Here is a 20,193-nt window from a genome sequence, read left to right on the forward strand (position 1 = left end):
GACAGCTCCGATCCTGGAGCCTGCTTCAGAATCTGTGTCTCCCTTTCTCTCTGCCCCTACCTCACTGGTACTCTGTCTTTCTCTGTCTCTCAAAAATAAATAAAAGCAAAAATTTTTTTAAAAGCTGGCTGTTCATCAGCTTGATAAAATGTGGAATAACAGTTGTTTGAAACACCTCTCAAACACCTATGTGTAAATTTATCCCAATTAAATCCAAAATACCTAGGCCTATGCCTTGGTTGATATATCACTTAGACTATATTTAGAATTTTAAAAATTAGGAAATTTTTCTGATTTTTCTTAATTAAATTAAAAAATTATCAAAATGGACACAACTTTTATCTTTAAATTCATGAGTATTTTGATATTATGAAACCATGGAAGTTAATGTTCAGTTTACTTCATCTTTGTGGTAAACTAGGTGTGATTATTAATTCATGTTAAAATAAGGACATTTACTATATAGTAACCATAGCAAAAGAAGTACTTTATGTAAAGAAACTGCTTGTGCAAAGACTGATTCCTTCAAAAGAAATTAGAAAAAAAAAAAAAAAAAAACCACTTGGATTATATATGTTTGGAATGACTGGAATGACTTGCCTTTATATTAATAATATAACTTTAATTCTACTATACAAAGTATTTCACATCATCAAATTTTAAACACTTCCTAAAATTTGAATAGTCTTTATATGTTTCTACTTCTGTCAATTTCTCTCCAAGCTATCACTACCCATTGTGCATGCACTCACGTGCTCACACACACTCACCCATATGCCCGTACTTCACAAATTTAGGGGTATCTGCCACTTGTTTTAAAAAGGCAGATTGTAAGCTTTATAAGGGTTAACTGTTAATTTCCCTTTATAATTGCTTTCTAACATGCCTGCCTACTATGTGTCATATACTTGATTTTGAATTGCTTAGGACCAGTTAACATAAACCATTTAGAAATAGTACTGAAGTAGGTGAAAGAGTCTAATAGTTGGGATCTGACATAATAGATTTGAAAGAAAGGGACAAGGAAAAGTTCTAAAATGTCCTTTTGGTTAAAATACTGCAACTATGATCCTTTGGCATACATTGCCATGCCAGGTATTATTATTCCATTATAAAAAGTTATTAATAAAAGTATAATTAATATTAATTGTTCCAGCTAACTATGGTTTTGTCACAAATTGTTTTCTAAAATCAGTTGTTTCTATTACTCATATAACGTTTATGCAAAGCTCTGCAACATAAATTTTATTTTACTATCTAATAGCAAGCAATATTTGAAAAATTATATATTAACTAAAATTATGTTTATTAGTTTTATACTTCTGCTATCTATTTAACCATTTAACTCCATAGTTAAGGCATGCATTAAGTAGATTATAGTAAAATTTAAAATGCAATCTTACAATATAATTTAATGTTCTAGGTATAGTAATAATGAGTTGGTATGGTGTCCTTTATGTGTTAATATCATAGGAAAAAACTAATAGGTGCAAAAGAAATCGGAAAGGTGAGGATAAATTTGCATGAAGAACGTGAAAATCTTTTTTTCTTTTAGCTTAAAAATGTAGGCAAGTCAACAATGCATGTATTCCTATAGGCTAAATCACAGTGAACAAATACTCTTCAAATAAAGGTTAATTTAAAAGTAAACATCATAGAACTTGCCCTGTCACTTTTTCTAATACAAGATTTTCTTAAAGTATATTGGCTTCTATTGTAAAGAACTCATTCCACAGAGCAATGCTGTTGGAAAAGCTGATTTTTTTGTCATACTGCTTGCCAAGTATTTTGAACCGACAAAAACATTGACTAATGACAGTGCTGGAATGTGCTATTCTCAGTAGAATGGAGGCCTGTACAGACCTAGGAGTGTTCTGGGGTCCAGCTTCTGTCCATCCAGAGGGTTGGTGCCATACAACAGTGAGTGATGTTCAGAATGAACAAGCTGTATTTCCTCCAGGCTGGCTTTCCGACCTTGAATTCGCTGAAAGAAAACAGCAGAAGCCTACAGTACTCCACTGACAACATTTAGAAGAAAGTAAGACACAAGTCACATTTAAGATGATTACTAACGAACTGAGTTTCATCATGCTGGAATGTGACACTGATTTGCTTAGTAAAGTACCATAATAATATTTGAAAAATTAGTGTATGCAAGGTTCAGAGCCTATGGATTGTTTATGTTTATGCATAAACTAACATAGGGCATATTGTTCTTTGGCATAAAAATAAATCTTTAACAAAGAAATTAATAGTTAACCCCTTTGTAAATGTATCAGCTTAAAAACAGGTTAAAAGAAACAAACAAAAAAACCCCTAAAAACAACAACAAAAAACTAATGAGTACTGTTTAGCTGCAAGGTGAATTCATTAAAATCTTACTTTACATTCACTTGTAAAGTAAGAAGTTGTTGGAACAATTTCTCTATTGTTTCTTAAAGGACATAGTAATACAAATACATTTTAATGTATTCTGTTATTACAAAAATGCTGATCACTTCATGTGTGCACTTCACCGAATCATTAATCTAGATCAGTGTTATTCAGAGTATGCCCAGGGGGTCAGTAACATTTCAGGAATGGTTTGTGAATAGTGTGTGATGAGGTCTATATAGAAATTCAGGGTAAATATTTAGATACTTTTATAGTAAATGAACAGACTATTTTTATGTCTATTGAATCTAATATAGTCTTTGGTATCTTCCATTTATATTTTACTTTTATAGTAATTAAATGTATTTTATAAAACCATTCCTGTGACAGAATAGAAATTAAGCAAAAACCAAAACTGCTGTTTAGCCAGAGATAGCTGACACACTCCAGACTTGGTCAGTATTTTTATGCACATGCTAGGCAGAGACTTTCCCTTCAGTTAACAAAGAATGGTGCTTCAACATAGACAGAAGAGCACAGGAAGTGAAACCTCACGTTGTCAATATACGAAGTATTCTTCTGGGCCACATTTCTCAGTTGACATATCCTACAGGTCCAGGAAACATTAGGCTGGTGTATGAAGTTAATTAGCCTTACTTTTGAAAACCGCTGTGCTTCCCAAAATTACCCAGGTAGTAATCACTTAAATTATCACTTAAAATATGTATCACAACAAAGCCCTTGTAAAATAATGTGTTAGTAGAGAACTACAGTGAAATTCAAAGAGAATTTGTTCAGGGAATGCTGTTGCCTCATGTTCATGACCATGGAATCACCAGTTGATATGGAAACATTGGGAGACAATAACACCTCTCTGAGGACCAGGAAAATTCCATACTCAACCTCCCTAATTTAAGGAGAGGCGGTTGTTGTTGATGTTTAAGGGAGCAGGCTGGGAAAATCTCAAATATACTGACACTTCCTAGGGGTTTACTGGTAGAGGGCAGGGCTCTGCTTGTCACAGAAAATAAATCATCATGTCACAGTGAGAGAGGAATGGTGGCGGACCTGAGGGGTAAGAAGAAGGTAACAGGGATGATGTAAAACAGAAACTTCTTGACACTGCACTTATTATGTGCCAAATAAATAAACAAATGCTTATGGAATTTTCTTTGTCATAGCATTGAGGCTCCCTGTTTTTGACATCCAATTTACATTCCTAGAAAAAATTTTTAAATGCTTTAGAGAAATTACTTCAAGATAGGTGTTGAATGGTGAAATTAAACCAGGTTAGGTAATGCTGAAGACAAAGGAAAATTTAATGATGGCCATCTGGTCAGCCATTGCTCTCATCAATAAACAAACATGTTACTGCCCTGGGTGGTTTGCTAGTAAACATTAAATTTAGAAGCATTTACGAAAGACCAGAACAACCAAAGAAGGAGAATGGCAAATAATGAGATAAAATAAGCAAGAGAAAGTTCAAAGAAATATTAAAGGTTAACATTTTAACTTTGAGATTTCAGCTGGTGGAAAATCCCCCAAGATAAACAGTGGTAACTCCATGGTCTGAGTCATCTAAAATTGGAATGAGCACAGCACTGGAAACCAGACTGTGGCAACCAGTCTTAGTCTGGCAGAATAATGAACAATGTGAAATGACAGGGCTTCCAGCTCTCATTTCTAAGAGTTTATGAAATCCACAGCCACTAACATTTCACATGCTGATATAATGAAACATCTGTATCTTAAACAATTTCAATTCTATAGCTAACAATCAAACCCAGATTTTGACTACTGTCAAAAAATATCATTGATATTTTTCCCTTCCTCTTTTTCTATAAAGTTAGTTTTTCAACTCTGAATTAAATTTTTGCCTCTGGCATAACATTAAATACTATTAATAATAAACACATCTTTATGTTTTCATAAACTAGTCACATATATTTTCATACCATATACTTCATGCTTGTCCCAACTCCTTTTTCATTCTCCCACAATCCCACTCACACTCATGCAGAATGCTCAATCACACATTTCAAAAATAATCTGTTAACAAGATTTAATTATTGACGGTAGCCCAAGTGCTGATAAATCATAGGAGGACACCTGCTGAATCTCAGTCACCCTCTTGTGTAATATCTGTTAACTAACAGTAAGGATAGGGCATCTGGTGCAGTCTATTTAACACTGACTTACTCAAAGTATTCTGCTCTAGTTTATGCTCTTGTCCTACCTCTTACTATTCAAATGTAACGAGGTTCCTAAGTTTTCACTTTGATTTCTTTCCTGCCCCCCTCTCTGCTCCCTTATGACTTCAAAAAAGTATTTTATACTGGTTCTTTTAATTATTATAGAATATATTTCTTAAAAAATAATTACACTAAATATAAGGAAATACTTATTCTTGATAATCACCTTCTACTTCTATGGATGCTGGACAACAAGATCTACAAACATGATGTACATGTTTCTACAGAAAGGGAGTAGTAAAACCCAACTCATTCTGAAAAATGTTTCTACCTGGAGAGGTAATCTGGAGAAAACATGTTTTGGGATTTATATCTCACAGTGGCACTGCTGTGGGAACTTGGTGGATGACTAAGCTAAAATTTTTGAAATTCCTTCTTTTTTTAATACATAGAATCTCCTCGAGTAGTTCCATTTTGCCTCACTTTCATCAGGTGTCTTAAATTTGTCATATTTAACTTTCCTCTCAAATTGAAGCTTCCAACAATTCTCATTTCTGGTATTATCATCAGTAATTTATTATGTGTTTATGCTTAAATATAGATATCTTCTTTTAAGCCTTTTCCATATTTTCTACTTCCTGTGTAGCCTTTATTCCTTAATTTCTCTCTCATGACGCTCTCTTGAGTCAAAGTTCAACAACATAATGAGTCATGAAATAGGATAAAGTGCTCTGATAATTGTAATTTAGGGAGATACTGATTTCCGTTCTCAGAGATACTTAGCATGCAGGATGTCTATTTGAAGCCATCTATAATTCTGGCCAAAAGGATTTTTGAGAATTCTCAGTGTATTGGGACACTCAATGCATATTAAGGAAGGCATTCATCTGGGTCTTTCTTAACTAAAATCCAAATATAGGTCTTAAATACCTTGCCAATACAGGCTTAGAAAAGAAAGCCTGTAGCTCTTATTTCATCCTCTTAAGAAGCCCTGTGAGGTAGGATGTATTCATTATTATTATTATATTTTCATTCTCTGTGACCTGCATTCTTTTCAAAATTTTTTTAAAAATTTTACATCCAACTTAGTTAGCATATAATTCAATAATGATTTCAAGAGTCCAGCGATTCACCCCCTACGCATAACACCCAGTGCTCGTCCCAATAAGTGTCCGTGACCTGCGTTCAAGCAGTTCCTCCCTGAGAGTAGGAAAAAAAAACTAACGTGTACTGAGTGCCTACTTTCAGTGCTAACCATCTGAGATATAGGACCATATTTAGTTTAGAGCCCCAAATAGTCTACGTTCAAGTTTAAAGTTTGACTAAAGTTATTTAAAATGACTATATCAGGGGTGCCTGGTTGGCTCAGTTGGTTAAGCTTCTGACTTTCGCTCAGGTCATGATCTCATGGTTTGTGGGTTCTAGACCTGTGTCAGGCTCTGTGTTGACAGCTCAGAGCTTGGAGCCTGCTTCAGGTTCTGTGTCTCCCTCTCTCTCTGCCTCTCCCCCTATCTCTCTCTCAAAAATAAATATTTAAGTTTTTTTTAAATGACCATATCATTGAGTCTCTCAACACACCATGGTTCTTTCCTAAAGAAATAGTCTTTCTGAAATAAAGCCTGTTAATGCAACCTGATTATAGAAGGAATGTTCTGAACATGATCTACAAAGTCATACTGTGACAGGATAAAATGCAGCCTACCCACACCCACCCACACACAGAGCACACACACGGTATAGATTCATATTTTTTTCTGCCAAGGAGCTGGGCAAAAAGGAAACAGTTCTATTCCTTCCCCTTCTGTGTTCAAAGCCTGGATTGAGGCCAGTGTCCTAATCAGTTCTCATTGGCCCTGGAGGAATCAGAACCTTTTGTAAAATATAATAAAGGGCATAAAATCATGATAAAATGCATGAAAAAGCAGTGCCTTTGGTTAGGGAACTAGAAATAATTTAGCAGAACAGATGGATTGCATTGGTTTGGTATTATTGAGGACATGAAAGGGCTCATTTTGTGGCAGTTCCAAACTAAGAGAAAATGTCCAACTTAAATTTGACAAGTCAAAGTACCTGCCTCTCCTGGGGGAGACCCTATTTTCTTTAATCATTTTCAAAGTGGTGACATATTAGGCAACAATTTCCACTGAAATATTTCATTTTTTGAAAATATTTCATCCAGTGTCCCTAAATATAGGGATGCATTTTTTTCCTACAAAAATTTACAGGGTTGGCAATTTCAAAAGTTAAGAAATCATAAATGACTTAGGAGTGTCAAAGTTACCTTCTGTTGCAAATTCCATACTTAATATTTAGTGGATCAGTTCACAGGCCATTCATTTTTCTTTATACACTTCCCTCAAACAAATTTAAGATTCTGGACTCATTCTCCTGCCCAAGTGTACCTATGGAGTTTTCAAATGCTACAATCAATTGTTAAAGAAACAATTTTACATAATGGATATTTCAATCCCCTTTCTCAAGCTACATCCTTTCTTTCCATATATTCCTCACAGTAATAACCTATTTCCATCAGAGTTTTTCTTAAAAAGAAAGAGGAGTGAAAGAAGAAAGGAGGCAATTAAGCAGACAGGCAGCCCAACAGGTTTCTGAGCCTTTCTGTTGGTCACATGGAAAGAAAATAAATTAGAGGTCAGAAGCCCTGAGTTCTAGGTTCTGACTCTCACCTATCTTTAACATGCTCCTAGCCAGCTATCAGGCACACTTCAGGATCCTAGTTTCCCCACTTAGAAACATTAGGAAGTTTGACCAAATTACTTCTACGTCCCTCTTTTGCCCTAAGATGGTAAGATTCTATGTGAAATGATCTTATACACAATAAAAACTCAACAAAATACTCTTTATTTTAGTTGATAGAATTGCTGTAGGGAAGCCAATATAAGTGAAGTAATAAATTACTATGGTTGAGGCAAGAGAGAAAATCTCACTGTGAGGGTTTTCAAAAGGGTATTAGCTATACTTTGAAGACAATTTCTTAATGTTTAATCATAATTGAAAAATAAGTGTATTTTCTAGAATTCCTATTCCTACCTTGTGATAACTTCAAAATAATGAATACTGTTCCCTGTTTTAAAACTCTGTATGGAACTTCTGAGTTAATGCTACCTTTGTTTCTTACGTAAAATGCTCACTTCTGTTACACTCCCACGTTCACATATTTGACTCCATTCACCTTTTTGTCTCTAACCTCATTAAGCTTAAGTTAAGCTTTTGGTACAATGATTGTAACACAGTCTGCACCTTGGAATCAGCTAGGGAAGTTTAAAAGGTATTACTGCCTGGCTCTTACCTCCAGAATGTCTGATTAACCTTGGGGATGGATAGATGGTCTGGGCATGTAGATACTTAGAACCACCCCATGGATTTGAATGGGCCTCCTCAGTTGAGAACTACAAGTTAGAGGGAGCTGTCCATTCTTTCTGTTTGTATGTGAATTCAAGATACTGACACAGTAGTGATGCACATTTCAAACTGTACAGTAGTTACAATAAATGGCTGTCACAGCAAACAGTGGGAAGTAAGAAAGATCTAGCTGTTCTTCAAAACAAGTACATCTACTTGCTTGTAAAACCATTTGATTTGGTCATTACAATTTACATAAAAACATTTCAGGGTGCATAAAGTAACTGCAAATGCATTTCAGAGAACAGCAAATCCTATTCAATAATAAAGGTCTGAGCAGTAAAAAATATATGTACCATGTATTTCTTAAAGTTTTATTTCCACTCATTTCAAAATACGGTCATCAAAAAGTAAGAAAAGATGTGACCCTTTAGTGTAATTGCTCAATTTCCATATAATTTTTTGTAATGGAATCTCCTACATTATAATTATTTTGTAAATAAGTGTAAATGAACATTTTAATGGTTTAGGCTAAAGCGTCAATTTTTTAAATAGTAATAGTATATGAAACAAATTTTGTCACAATAAATATTTTGCGTTGCATTAGCACTATAATGTTCAGTTGGTTAAAAAAATATAACTATTCATTTTTTTAATAGGCTTTAGGGGTGCCTGGGTGGCTCAACAGGTTAAGCATTTGACTCTTGATTTTGGCTCAGGTCATGATCTCACACATTGTGAGATGAAGCCTCACATAGGGCTCTGTGCTAACAGTGTGGAACCCTCTTGGGATTCTCTCTCTCCTTCTCTCTCTAGCCCTCCCCTGCTCACGTTCTCTAAACAAAACAAACATTTTTAAAAAATAAGCTTTAATGGTGCTCTTTAAAAAAAAAAACCTGTATCACTTTCCAAATGCAGTCAGTTTTATTTCCTTTTGTTGGCTGTTTTCCACATTAATTCTTCCTTTTTATAGAAAAAAAAAATCAAAACAAAATATTCCAAATCCTCTTTACTTTGATTATAGGCTGCACCAAGTAATTTTAATGTCTTCATCTGGTTAGGTCCACTCTGCTGTGATACACAAATACCTCTCGGAATAATTACAAAATAGACCCTGGTGTACTCATCACATCTAGATCATTTGTATCACTTTCTCAAGACTGTCCTATCCTTTAGAGACAATTCACAAGACTCCCTGTTTGAGTTTCTTACTGTTCTGTGGTTAGATTCTAAGACACAAACACACACATAATTCTTTTTGCAAACTAAACAGTAAGCTGTTATGTGCTGCCATCTAGTTAGATTACTCTATAAAACAAATGTTTAATTGAATTAAATTGCAGTATTCAGTGCTTTGTAGTAGTAATGTCAGAAAACCTGCACTTTCCAAAAGTATTTCTCAAAGACTATTGTATTTCTTTTTTAGATTGCAAAAGGTCTTTTAAAATTACCTATAATGCACAGGAAGGTGTGGCACCCTAGCCCTGAGCTCCTTGACATCTTAAGATTTTACATTAAATCTGCTCTCTACTTTTCTCATTGGAATTGCTGAGGAAGTCCCAGAAGGGGCAACAGTAGCTTGGTTTTGGGTCCCCGAATTGTTGTGTAATTACTTACTGCTGGCACTTGAATAAAAGAGTTAAACATTTCGGCACAGTATGTTGCTTATGGTTTTTACTTATGAATTAAGCAAAACAAAGTTATTCAATATTAGTCACAAAGAGCCAATGCAAATTCCACATAATATGTAATCCAACAAAAGCATAATATAATGTTATTATTCTCAAAACAAATGTGAGAGCAAGCAAATGTCTGTGGGTGGCTTTGGTGGGGCTGGGAGTCATGAACACTTCTGGAAAAACAACTGCAAGTGCATTTCTAACAGATGATGGGTCAATCTCTGCAATTTTTTAAGCACAGAAAAGCACATTCTTTTCTTCAGGGCACACACACTTTAGAAACCTGGCTACATAATCAAAGGACTTGTTCCTGAAGAGGGCACCAAATGACCCCTCCAGATTCATTTCTTAAGGTGACAAGAAAGCCACTGAGTTTGCTTTTCGCTCTCAAAAGAATCAGTAAGCTAAGTATGAATGATTCAGTTGGGGAAAAAATTAAATAGTACTGGCATGAAGGAACTACTAACCACCTCAATTTTTTAAAAAACAGTGCCACGTCATCCCAAAAGAAGTTGACCCATGTATCCACTGTAATCTAATATAATGAAGACTAATGTTTTCTCTGGCTGCTAATCAGGACTAGTAAGCACAACCAATTTACACTACAGCTTACAAGTCAAAAAGCAGTATGTTTACTAAAAACCTATAAAAATTTTTGTCTACTCTTAACCAAAGAAAGTGTTATGTTCCAAATGAACTCCTTAGACTTCTAGTTTCATATGATATCAGAGCTGGAAAAGATCTTAGCAAATATTGTGCCTAACAGCCTCATCTTACATATGGGAAAACCAAAGGTCAGTAATGTTAAATGATTTGACAAAAGTATACAGATAATTAATGGCAGGAGTAAGGTCAAATCTAATGTTGAACAATAACCTTTAAAGGAATCCATTTTGATTAATTCTGTACACTGCTAAATAAACTGACACAATACATAATTCTGATTTGTGGATCAGTCTATTATTTTGAAACAGAGGAGGCCTTGGAATGTTTATAAATCGCCATCCTTTCTATCGTATCATTGTTTAATTGCAAAATTGACTATTCTGTCAGTTGAGGAAAGCTGACCTTTCTTTGAATGCCAGTGGAATGAAGACTCCTTACCTTTTTTCCCAGTGAAACAGAAAGCCAAAAACAGACATGAACAAAGACAGAAAGAGGGCAAGCTCTTCAAAATTAGGTCGGGATAGTTCCTCCTTTGCACTCTGATGTATAACATTTCTACTTGTATCTCCTGTTCAGATGGCCCTTCTGAGGAGGCGGCACTGAACCACATTCTTTCTCATCTTATTTTTCTTCTCCAAGCTAAATTAGTAAGAGTCTATAAGATCACTGCAACATACCTAGTAACTCAAAATCTCTTAGGGTTTTGTAATTACACATTTCTTTTTCTGTGACCATTTGATTAACATCTGCTAATCCCACCAGATGGTAATCTCCTTGAAGACAGGGTATGCATTGTGCTCGCTTCGGCAGCACATACACTAAAATTGGAAGACAGGGTATGCATCTTCTCCAGATTCTAATACAGGAACCTGGAAGACTCAAAATTTTGACACACTGTTGAATAGATGAATCCTGTTCTTAAAGTGTACATCTTAAAGATGCACACCATTCTTAAAGTGTGGTGGCCAGATCAGCAGTATCAGGATTACCCAGGCACATGTTAGCAACACAAATTCTTAGACCTCATTCCAACAGGACTCCACTACTGTTGAATCTGAAACTCTGAGGTTGGAGCCCCACAATCTGTATTTTAGTATTCCTGAAGATTCTGATGTATGCTAACATTTGATCACCACTCTAATCAATAAATGAATACCACTTATCTGGCCATCAGCTTGCTGACCAGCTATATGTCCCCAGAAATCTGGTGATTCCTTCTCTGAAATCACTGGCTAATCAGTAGCCATAAGTAGCTACACAAAGCTGGCAGGAAAATAGTGTTCAAAGATGTCAAATTGCTCTCTGGATATTGGGGAAAAACAAATTGACCCAGCTTCTATGTGTTATATTCTTATTTAATCATATCCTTTTTTGTAAAATCTAATAAATCCTCTCTCTTTTGAGACAGTTGAGTGAGTTCTTATTGCTCACACCCAGACAGGAATTTGTCTATACTATTTAGTAGAGAGTGATAACCTAGACACCATGGCTGGAATTCACATCCCTGGTGTCCTAGACTCACAGATTTTACCCTCTCAGGAATGCAAGCTCTAAACATAATCAAGTAACAAACAGAACTGGACTTTAATTTCCTAATAGTTCTATCTAGACAAATTTACAAAGAAAGGTCTCATTCTCCTTAAGTCCTTGGGCAATCATGGTAAACATTTATTCACACCCAAGCTGAAACCTAAGTTTTCTCTTGGAGTGAATAAGTCAAGTTCAATTGGAAGATACTGTCATTGGCCTTGATCTCTTCAGAACGTTCATAAACACTAACCAAAAAACTTGTTAGCCTATATAGGAAAATTCTTGTCTCTTTAACCCTTAATGGACTTACCATATACTTGACCACTTGCCACTTATCATATACTTTTCTCCTGGTTTTTCAGCAACTGATTGTATTGAATTTTAGTGAAATGCTAAAAGATTTGTTTTATGTTTCTGTGGTTTCCTCTTCCATATCATGGAAATTTTCAAATAAAATTCGCTTGACAGAAAGATTAGCATCCTTGCAAAATGGTTTAATAATATATTAATAAATGTGTACATTAGATGCAACTTGTCAAATCAAAGACTAGAAGAAAATCCACAATGAACATGTATCATTTATTTTAGTTGCAGTTACTAGGAAGAGTAGTGCTTAATGAAATAGATTCTACTATTTCTGAGTGGGCTAACCTGGTTTGAAATAACCTCTTTATGTTCCTTTTTTATTTTCGCCTGTATTCTTCCAGTAGAAATGATCAGGAAGAAAAAATTAGTCACGTTTCTTTTGTTTCTGTTTTATCCCTTTTGTTAGTATGTTTTATCTTAGAACCTAAAGTCTCTAGAAAAGGATAATATTTGTTTGGTTAATAATCATTTTTAAAGTTACATTTTGGGGTGCTGAGGTGGCTAAGTCACTTAAGTGTCCGACTTCACCTGAGGTCACAACTCACGGTTAATGGGTTCAAGTCCCACATCAGTCTCTGTACTAATTGCTTGGAGCCTGGAGCCTATTTCGGATTCTATCTCCCTCTCTCTCTCTGCCCCTCCACCACTCACACTCTGTGTGTGTCTCTCCCTCAAAAATAAACATTAAAAGAATTTTTAATTTGGGCACTGGGTGGCTCAGTCGGTTAAGCATCCGACTTCAGCTCAGGTCATGACCTCACGGTTCGTGTGTTTGAGCCCTGCGTAGGGCTCTGTGCTGACTGCTAGCTCAGAGCCTGGAGCCTGCTTCGGATTCTGTGTCTCTCTCTCTCTCTGACCTTCCCCTGATCATGCTGTCTCTGTCTCTCTCTCTCAAAAATAAATAAAACATTAAAAAATTTAAAAAAATTAATTACATTTTGAATATTCCAAAAATCATTTACATACAAATAAACATCAACCTCTAGGTGCCTTACATTATTTTTAATGGTTTTAGAAATTCCATTTTATGATTACATTAGCATAAAGTCAGAGATACCTGATAATACAGGAGCAAATAAATACATATGGGCAACAGTTTCATCACTTAAGCAATCAAACAACTAGTGAACTGTTTTCAAATTATGTTAGCAAAAAGAGTGTTCTGTTTATATTATTACGAAGTTATGGATCATATTTTTGTGCTTGATCTTCATTAAAACCAAATCTGCTGATCTGGGCTTTCAAGTGCATTATTTGTAATTGTGTGATTGTTTACCAGAGAGACATTTATTTAGTTGATGGGCTAGGGCTAGTCTCACTCATTCTCATTAGCCCCACTGTACTTCTACCATTTCACCCTGGGTCTGATATCACATCAGTCAGTGCTGTTGTACAAATTGAATTTTATGCTTTCAAATAATATAGGACTAAAATAATGTGATGTATGAGGAAGTGAAAAAAGACTGAGCAGAAAGGGATAACAGATTAAGACCAGTATGAGCCATTTTACATTTCACTTATCTCTGCACTTTGCTCCTTTCATAACCAGTGCTCTTCAGGTAAAAAGACTTAAGGAATACCATAATCTAACAATGCATTTGAAGTCTGGGATCAGCCACTGCTAATTTTGAGTGGCTGGGTAAGACTCCAGGATATAATAAAGACATAAAAGTGAAAAAATGCAAACAGCAATGCCTCAGCTGGCAAAAGCACAGAAAGAATGCCAAGCTGGAAAACATCTATAGTAAATGCAAAGGTGAAACAGGAATGTTCACATGAATAAACGTCCATTAAGACCAGTTCACCACAGATTAGTCCCCTTGCTAGTTTACTTTATTTACTCCATATGGGACTGTGTAGACCAGAGTGATTTGGCCTCCACTGTGCATTATCAAAAACATAAAAACCTTAAGGATAACTCTGTAATTTACCAAAAAGTATGAAAGCCTCTGCCATATAATATGGATGCTACTGGCAAGAGATTAATAACAGACTTTCTTCAAAAAAGAATCAGAGAAATAAATCTAGCTCAAACTCCATCACTTTAGGGTTTTAGGTAAAGAGGATACATTTAATCCAAAGTATAACTTTAAATATGAAAAACATTTGATAATTCTATTATAAACATAAAATAAAACTTGTGAAAACTAAATGTGTACACACTACTTTGGTGTATTCAGTCACAATCCCAATCTGCTGAATGACCCACAGACACTGCCTATGTTTTGATGTAAAGAAAATAAACCTATGAGGTACATTATTCACTTTCAAAAAGGAAAAAATCAATAAAGAAAATAATATATTCTCAGAAATCAATGCACTAAATAAATGTCTTTGTATTTTCAAAATCAGTTCTTTTCACTACTTTGCAGAGAAGAAGGATCAGACTGATGTCATTCAGGCATCAAATATTGGTAAGTGCACATGACTCTAAGAAACATTCTACCTGCTCTGGCATTTCTATCTAAAACCTATATTTTACAGGTTTACTTTAAAGTAAATTGGCTTTGAATAGAAATATTCTGGACCACATTTTGGGTTTCCAAAAATTAACTTAAAAAGTAGTAGCAAGACTACTTTTTTATTTTATCAAATTAGAGAGAATTCAATGTAGTCTCTCTCAATATATCAGTTTCTTCATGATATACCTACTGTCAAAATATTATACATTTAATTTCTTACCAAACTAGTGAGAATCACACTGGATTTCCTTCACTGATTCTCAAAGACTGACAGCAAAACCAAAGAGCAACATGTTAAATTGTCAGTCTGTAGTAACAAAGACTATATTTGTCTTGCGAAATTCTATAATTCTAGTACTTAGAACACGTTTGGAACATAATACAGACACAGGGAAAAAATACTTTTGATGAATAAATGTTAAAGTAGTGTGAAAAAAACATGGGGATATTTTTCTTTTAAAAATGTCTTATACTCAAATATAGAATGTTATTGGGTCTTAGGCAACAATGGATAATTATAGCAACCAAATCAAATAGCTGCTGACTATTATAGATTTTGCAAATTTGAATACAGGAGCTTTTCTGAATTGATAATCATTTTTACTTTTGAAAGCCTAAAGAAACAGTTTTATAAATGAAAAAGGTACTTACGGAATCTGCAGAGATGAAATCTAAAGAAATATCAGTAAAATAAAAGTACTCAAACCTTTACCATAAAAATGTAATAACATCAGCCACTTCAATAAAAAGAGGTTACTTTTCTTGGCAAGAGGACAGTTCATCCTTAAATCTAGTCACTTCCAAAGGCAAATTTGGGATATATCTAAGTTCAATGTACAGTTCATAATAACAGATAACAACTACTTAGCACTTAACAGATTGTGAAGTTTCCCAGAAAATTAACTCAATAAACGATATCTACTTGGAAACAAGTATGCTATCAGGTGTACCAAAAAATGCTGCAATAATATCATACATACATCATGCAGTTGCTCAGTGCATCACATGGACTGAGTCCCCACTGTGTGCCCAGCCCAGAGACAGGTCAAAAGCGCTATGCAATGAGTATCATTGATGGCTCATCCATCAGGGTGTTTGTGCCTCAGTATTAACATTTTCCTACTAGTGCCCAAATGAATGCTGGCCTCTCTACATGATTTATTTCAGTAAGTAAAAGAGTGTAGCCAATTCAGGATTACCTCACATTTATTTAGCAATCCAGTTTCTTGCAGCCGTGACCAGATGCTCTGTATTCGTCCAGCATGCTCAGGGTGGGTGGTGGAATTGCCACAAATGCACTGGTGTTTCAGCATCAGAGGGTCGTAGGCAATTCCTTCAGCACAAAGAAACCACAGCATGAGACTGAGTAATGACACAGGTAATGATACAAGTTAATAATAATATGATTACTCTAAAAATGACATTCTTTTAAAAATAAATTTACAAATAGAGAAATAATAGATATTTGCAAATTCCAAGCACATGAAATTATTTAGTCCTGTTTATCTAAATATAACTGCAAAAAAAGTCAATCCATGGATTAATCAGTATTCAGCACACTGTAGCTTAGTAAATCTATAAAAGGATGAACATGGGAAAATTTTAAGAAACTTCAGATTTTTTTAAAATACTATAATTTTACTAGTATCTTAAATCACCATGAAGTAAATCATAATTCAGTAAAGGTCTGTATGTTATCACTGAAGCCACAAAATGAGCTGACTCTCTAAATCATGAATTAATTTCATGAGTAATTTTAGTTTCACTTTATTTTTTCAATGTTTATTTATTTATTTATTTTGAGAAAGCAAGAGTGAGAGAGAGAGAGCAAGAGAGACAGAGAGAGAGAGAGAGAGAGCGCGAGCTAGCAGGAACACTAGCAGGGGAGGAGCACAGATAGAGGGAGACCGAGAATCCCAAGCAAGCTCCGCACTGTCAGTGCAGAGCCCATTCAGAGCTCACTCATGAATTGTGAGATCATGACCTGAGCCAAAACCAAGAGTTATATGCTTAACTGATGGAGCCACCCAGATGCTTCATCTAGCTTCACTTTAGATCAGGGTCACATTCTTGTAATAAATTAGAAAACTTTCCAACTGCTTGCCTATTCTGCTTAGCAATTCTTTCAAATGTGTATAGAAAGAGTTCCTTTTTTCTTACTGCGCTTTTCTCATAGTTTATGCCAACCTGAAAGCAATCTTATAATATTGTGAGACATCTGAAGTGTTTCTTTAAAAAAATTTACAGGTTATAAAAAAATTAAGCCAATTGCAATACCTTTAGTAGAGACTACACAGATACTTAATGAATATAATCTGCTTTTAAATTATGGTAAATTAACATATTTCATACTTTAAATAGGCTATGATGAGAAAGATTTTTAAAAATATGAAATGAACTATTTTAGATACATAAATTAGGACTTTTTAAAGCAACAAAGTAGATGAGACTTATAACTGGTTAATTTTGAAAAGATTTCCACCCTGAATCCAATTCTTTGTGGGGAAAAACATGGTACTTACAAAACTGCCTGACATAAGAAATCATGTAACCAATTAGATATTCCAACAAATTTCAATGGAAATACATTATCTGAGGGTATGGAGTGAAGGCAGAAGAATTCAAGACCAAAATTAAAGAGCAAAAATAAGTGTCTATTCAAGAACAGATAAAGACCAGTAATTTGTATTGTAAAGTAAGTTTAATGGATTTTATTATCTTGCTTTTATTTTTTTAATGTTGTAGTTATTTTTGAGAGAGACAAAGTGAGAGGGAGTGAGAGAATGAGAGAGAGAGAGAGAGCTAGCAGCAGAGGGGCAGAAAGAGAGGGAGACACAGAATCCAAAGCAGGCTCCAGGCTGTGAGCTGTCAGCACAGAGTCCAATGCTGGACTCAAGCCCACAAACTACAAGATCATGACCTAGGTAAAGTCGGACGCTTAACCAACTGAGCCACCCAGGCACCCCTCTCTCTTTTTGACTTACAATATTGTGTTAGAGGAATGCTACTCAAGAGGGGAAAATATTTATCTAAGTGTCCTAAAAATAATGCAGAATAATGACAGGTATTTTGAAACCATGTGGTAAAAATTATGTCCAAGAAAAAAATGTCATTTTGCTGGTCCAAATAATACCCAATCTTAACACTCAAGTGGCTTCAAAACCATCCCCATGCCCCTGACTCACATTTTCATCGTTAGTGCTGATCCCTCTGGTAAGGAGTATACTTGCATGCTTGTCTATTCAACTGCCCATCTAAAATCTCCATTTGGATGTTTCATGATTTTTATAAAGTGAGAATGTCTCAGATTTGAGTTCATGATCTTAAGCCATACAAAATGTTTCTCATTTCACTAAAGGACATGATGACCCACCATTGCTCATGCTAGAAACCTTAGTATCCTGCAGACATTTCCTCTCCGAATAATCAACAAGTAGTGTCTGTTTTCCCTCCAAAACACAACTTGAATCACTAGATTCTTACCTCTAGCCAAAAATCACACACAACCCAAGATAGTATCATCTCTAATCTGAACTCCTAAAATAAAGCCTTTTAACTGGCTACCTGACGTTTACTCTATTCCATTTGACACACAACAGCTACTTTTATTTACCTAAATCCTTTGGTGACTTTACTGATGAGATTAAAATTTCTCAAGGCTAAGTTTCTCCAGCTTCACCTCATATACCTCCTCCCATGACCTCTGTTTCTTCCACAAGGGGCTACCTTCCATTCTTCAAAACAATAAAAATTATACAAGAGTTAGGATCTTCAAACATGCTGTTCCATCTATGCCCCAGATTCTTCCTTCCTGCTTCCCATAACTCCAGACCTCATTTGGCTAATTCCTATTCCCCCTTCAGGGCTAAATGTTTTAATAGCACTTCCTCAACAAAGCATTCCCTGAGATAACTAAATTAGGTCTCCTACTGTATGTTCTCATAGCATCTTCTATGGTTTCTACAGAGCATTCATCACAATTATGTAATTGTTGTATAATCTTAACAATTGTCCATTTCTTTACTATCTATTGAGATCTATAAAAGCAAAGAATAGAGTTATATTGTTTAGCTCTGAATTCATAGTGTCTGTATACAGGCTTGGAATATAGTAGGTCCTAAAAAAATATTTTTAATGAACGAATGTGAAACATAAATAAGCAAACAGATGTAACCTTGCTTGATGAACCTAACTGGTATATGCCTTTGGAATCCTGAAGTTTCTGCAGCCTTACTTCTTTATTATTATTTAATTTTATATGCCTTATCTTCTTACTGGCAAGCACCTCTAATACAGGTATTTAATTTACTCAGCTTTGTATTTCTGCATTACATTTTACACAAAAAGATGAATATTCTTTAAAAAAGTAAAAAGGAACATATAGAAAGGCAGAAGGAAAAGCAGGCAATCATAAAAAAGTAACTTTTAAAATATGAACATATAAAAGACATGTCTTCACAATTCAGATATATCAAGTATATAAGTTGCTATATATGTATATATAAAACATGTTTTATATATACATATTTTATATATATACATATTTTATATATATATAAATATATATATTTTTTCCTTTTTCATCTCTATTATTTTTTCATTATGATAAGTGTACTCTTTAATCCCCATCACCTATTTCACCCATCTCCCAGCCCACCTCCCCTCTGGTAACTAACAGTTCTGTATAGTTAAGTTTGTTTCTTGGTTTGTCTCTCTCTCTTTTTATTTCCTTTAATCATTTGTGTTGTTTCTTAAATTCCACATGTGAGTAAGATCATATGGTATTTTTCTGTGACTGAATGACTTTGCTTTGCAGTTTACTCTCCAGCTCTATTCATGTTGTTGCAAATGGCAAAATTTCATTCCTTTTATGGCTGAATAGTGTTCCTTTGTATATATATATGCCACATCTTAACTATCCATTCATCTATAAATGGACACGGGCTATTTCCATAGTTGGCTACAGCAAATAATGCCACAATAAACATAGGGGTGCATGTAACCCTTTTAATCACTGTTTTTGTATTTTGGGGGTAAATATTAAGTAGTGTGATTACTAGATCATAGGATAGTTCTATTTTTAATCTTTTATGGAATCTCCATACTGCTTTCCACAGTGACTGTGCACCCATTTGCATTTCCACTAAAGGTGTAAGAGGGTTCCTTTTTCTCCACATCCTCACCAACACTTGTTGTTTCTTTTGTTTTTTTATTTTATCCATTCTGACAGGTATGAGGTGCTATTTCATTGTAGTTCTGATTCGCATTTCCCTGATGATGAGATGCCTGTTGACCATTCTTCCTTGGAAAAATGTCTGTTCATGTATTCTGCCCATTTTTAAATTGAATTGTTTGTTTTTTGGGTGTTGAGTTCTATCAGATTTTTATATATTTTGGATACTAACCCTTTTTTGGATATGTCACTTGCAAACACCTTTTTCCATTCAGTGGGCTGCCTTTTAGTTTTGTTTTTTCCTTTGCTATGCAGAAGCTTTTTATTTTGATGTAGTCCCAATAGCCTATTTTTGCTTTTGTTTCCCTTGCCTCAGGAAACATATCTAGAAA

General features: G+C 34.7%; 1 protein-coding gene across 1 annotated transcript in view; it reads right to left on the minus strand.

Annotated features, from left to right (window-relative positions):
• The window catches only part of HDAC9 (histone deacetylase 9), a 908,040-nt gene that overhangs the window by 249,113 nt on the left and 638,734 nt on the right, over positions 1 to 20,193 (minus strand). The window contains exons 16-17 of the mRNA XM_077757662.1: positions 15,828 to 15,961; positions 1,864 to 1,984 (exon numbers count right to left, since the gene is read on the minus strand). Coding sequence (XP_077613788.1) covers positions 1,864 to 1,984; positions 15,828 to 15,961 — 255 coding nt within the window. The remainder of the gene's footprint in view (positions 1 to 1,863; positions 1,985 to 15,827; positions 15,962 to 20,193) is intronic.

The sequence above is a fragment of the Crocuta crocuta genome, unplaced genomic scaffold (genome assembly GCF_008692635.1).
Source record: "Crocuta crocuta isolate KB4526 unplaced genomic scaffold, BGI_CrCroc_1.0 scaffold62, whole genome shotgun sequence".
Classification (NCBI taxonomy): Eukaryota; Metazoa; Chordata; class Mammalia; order Carnivora; family Hyaenidae; genus Crocuta; species Crocuta crocuta.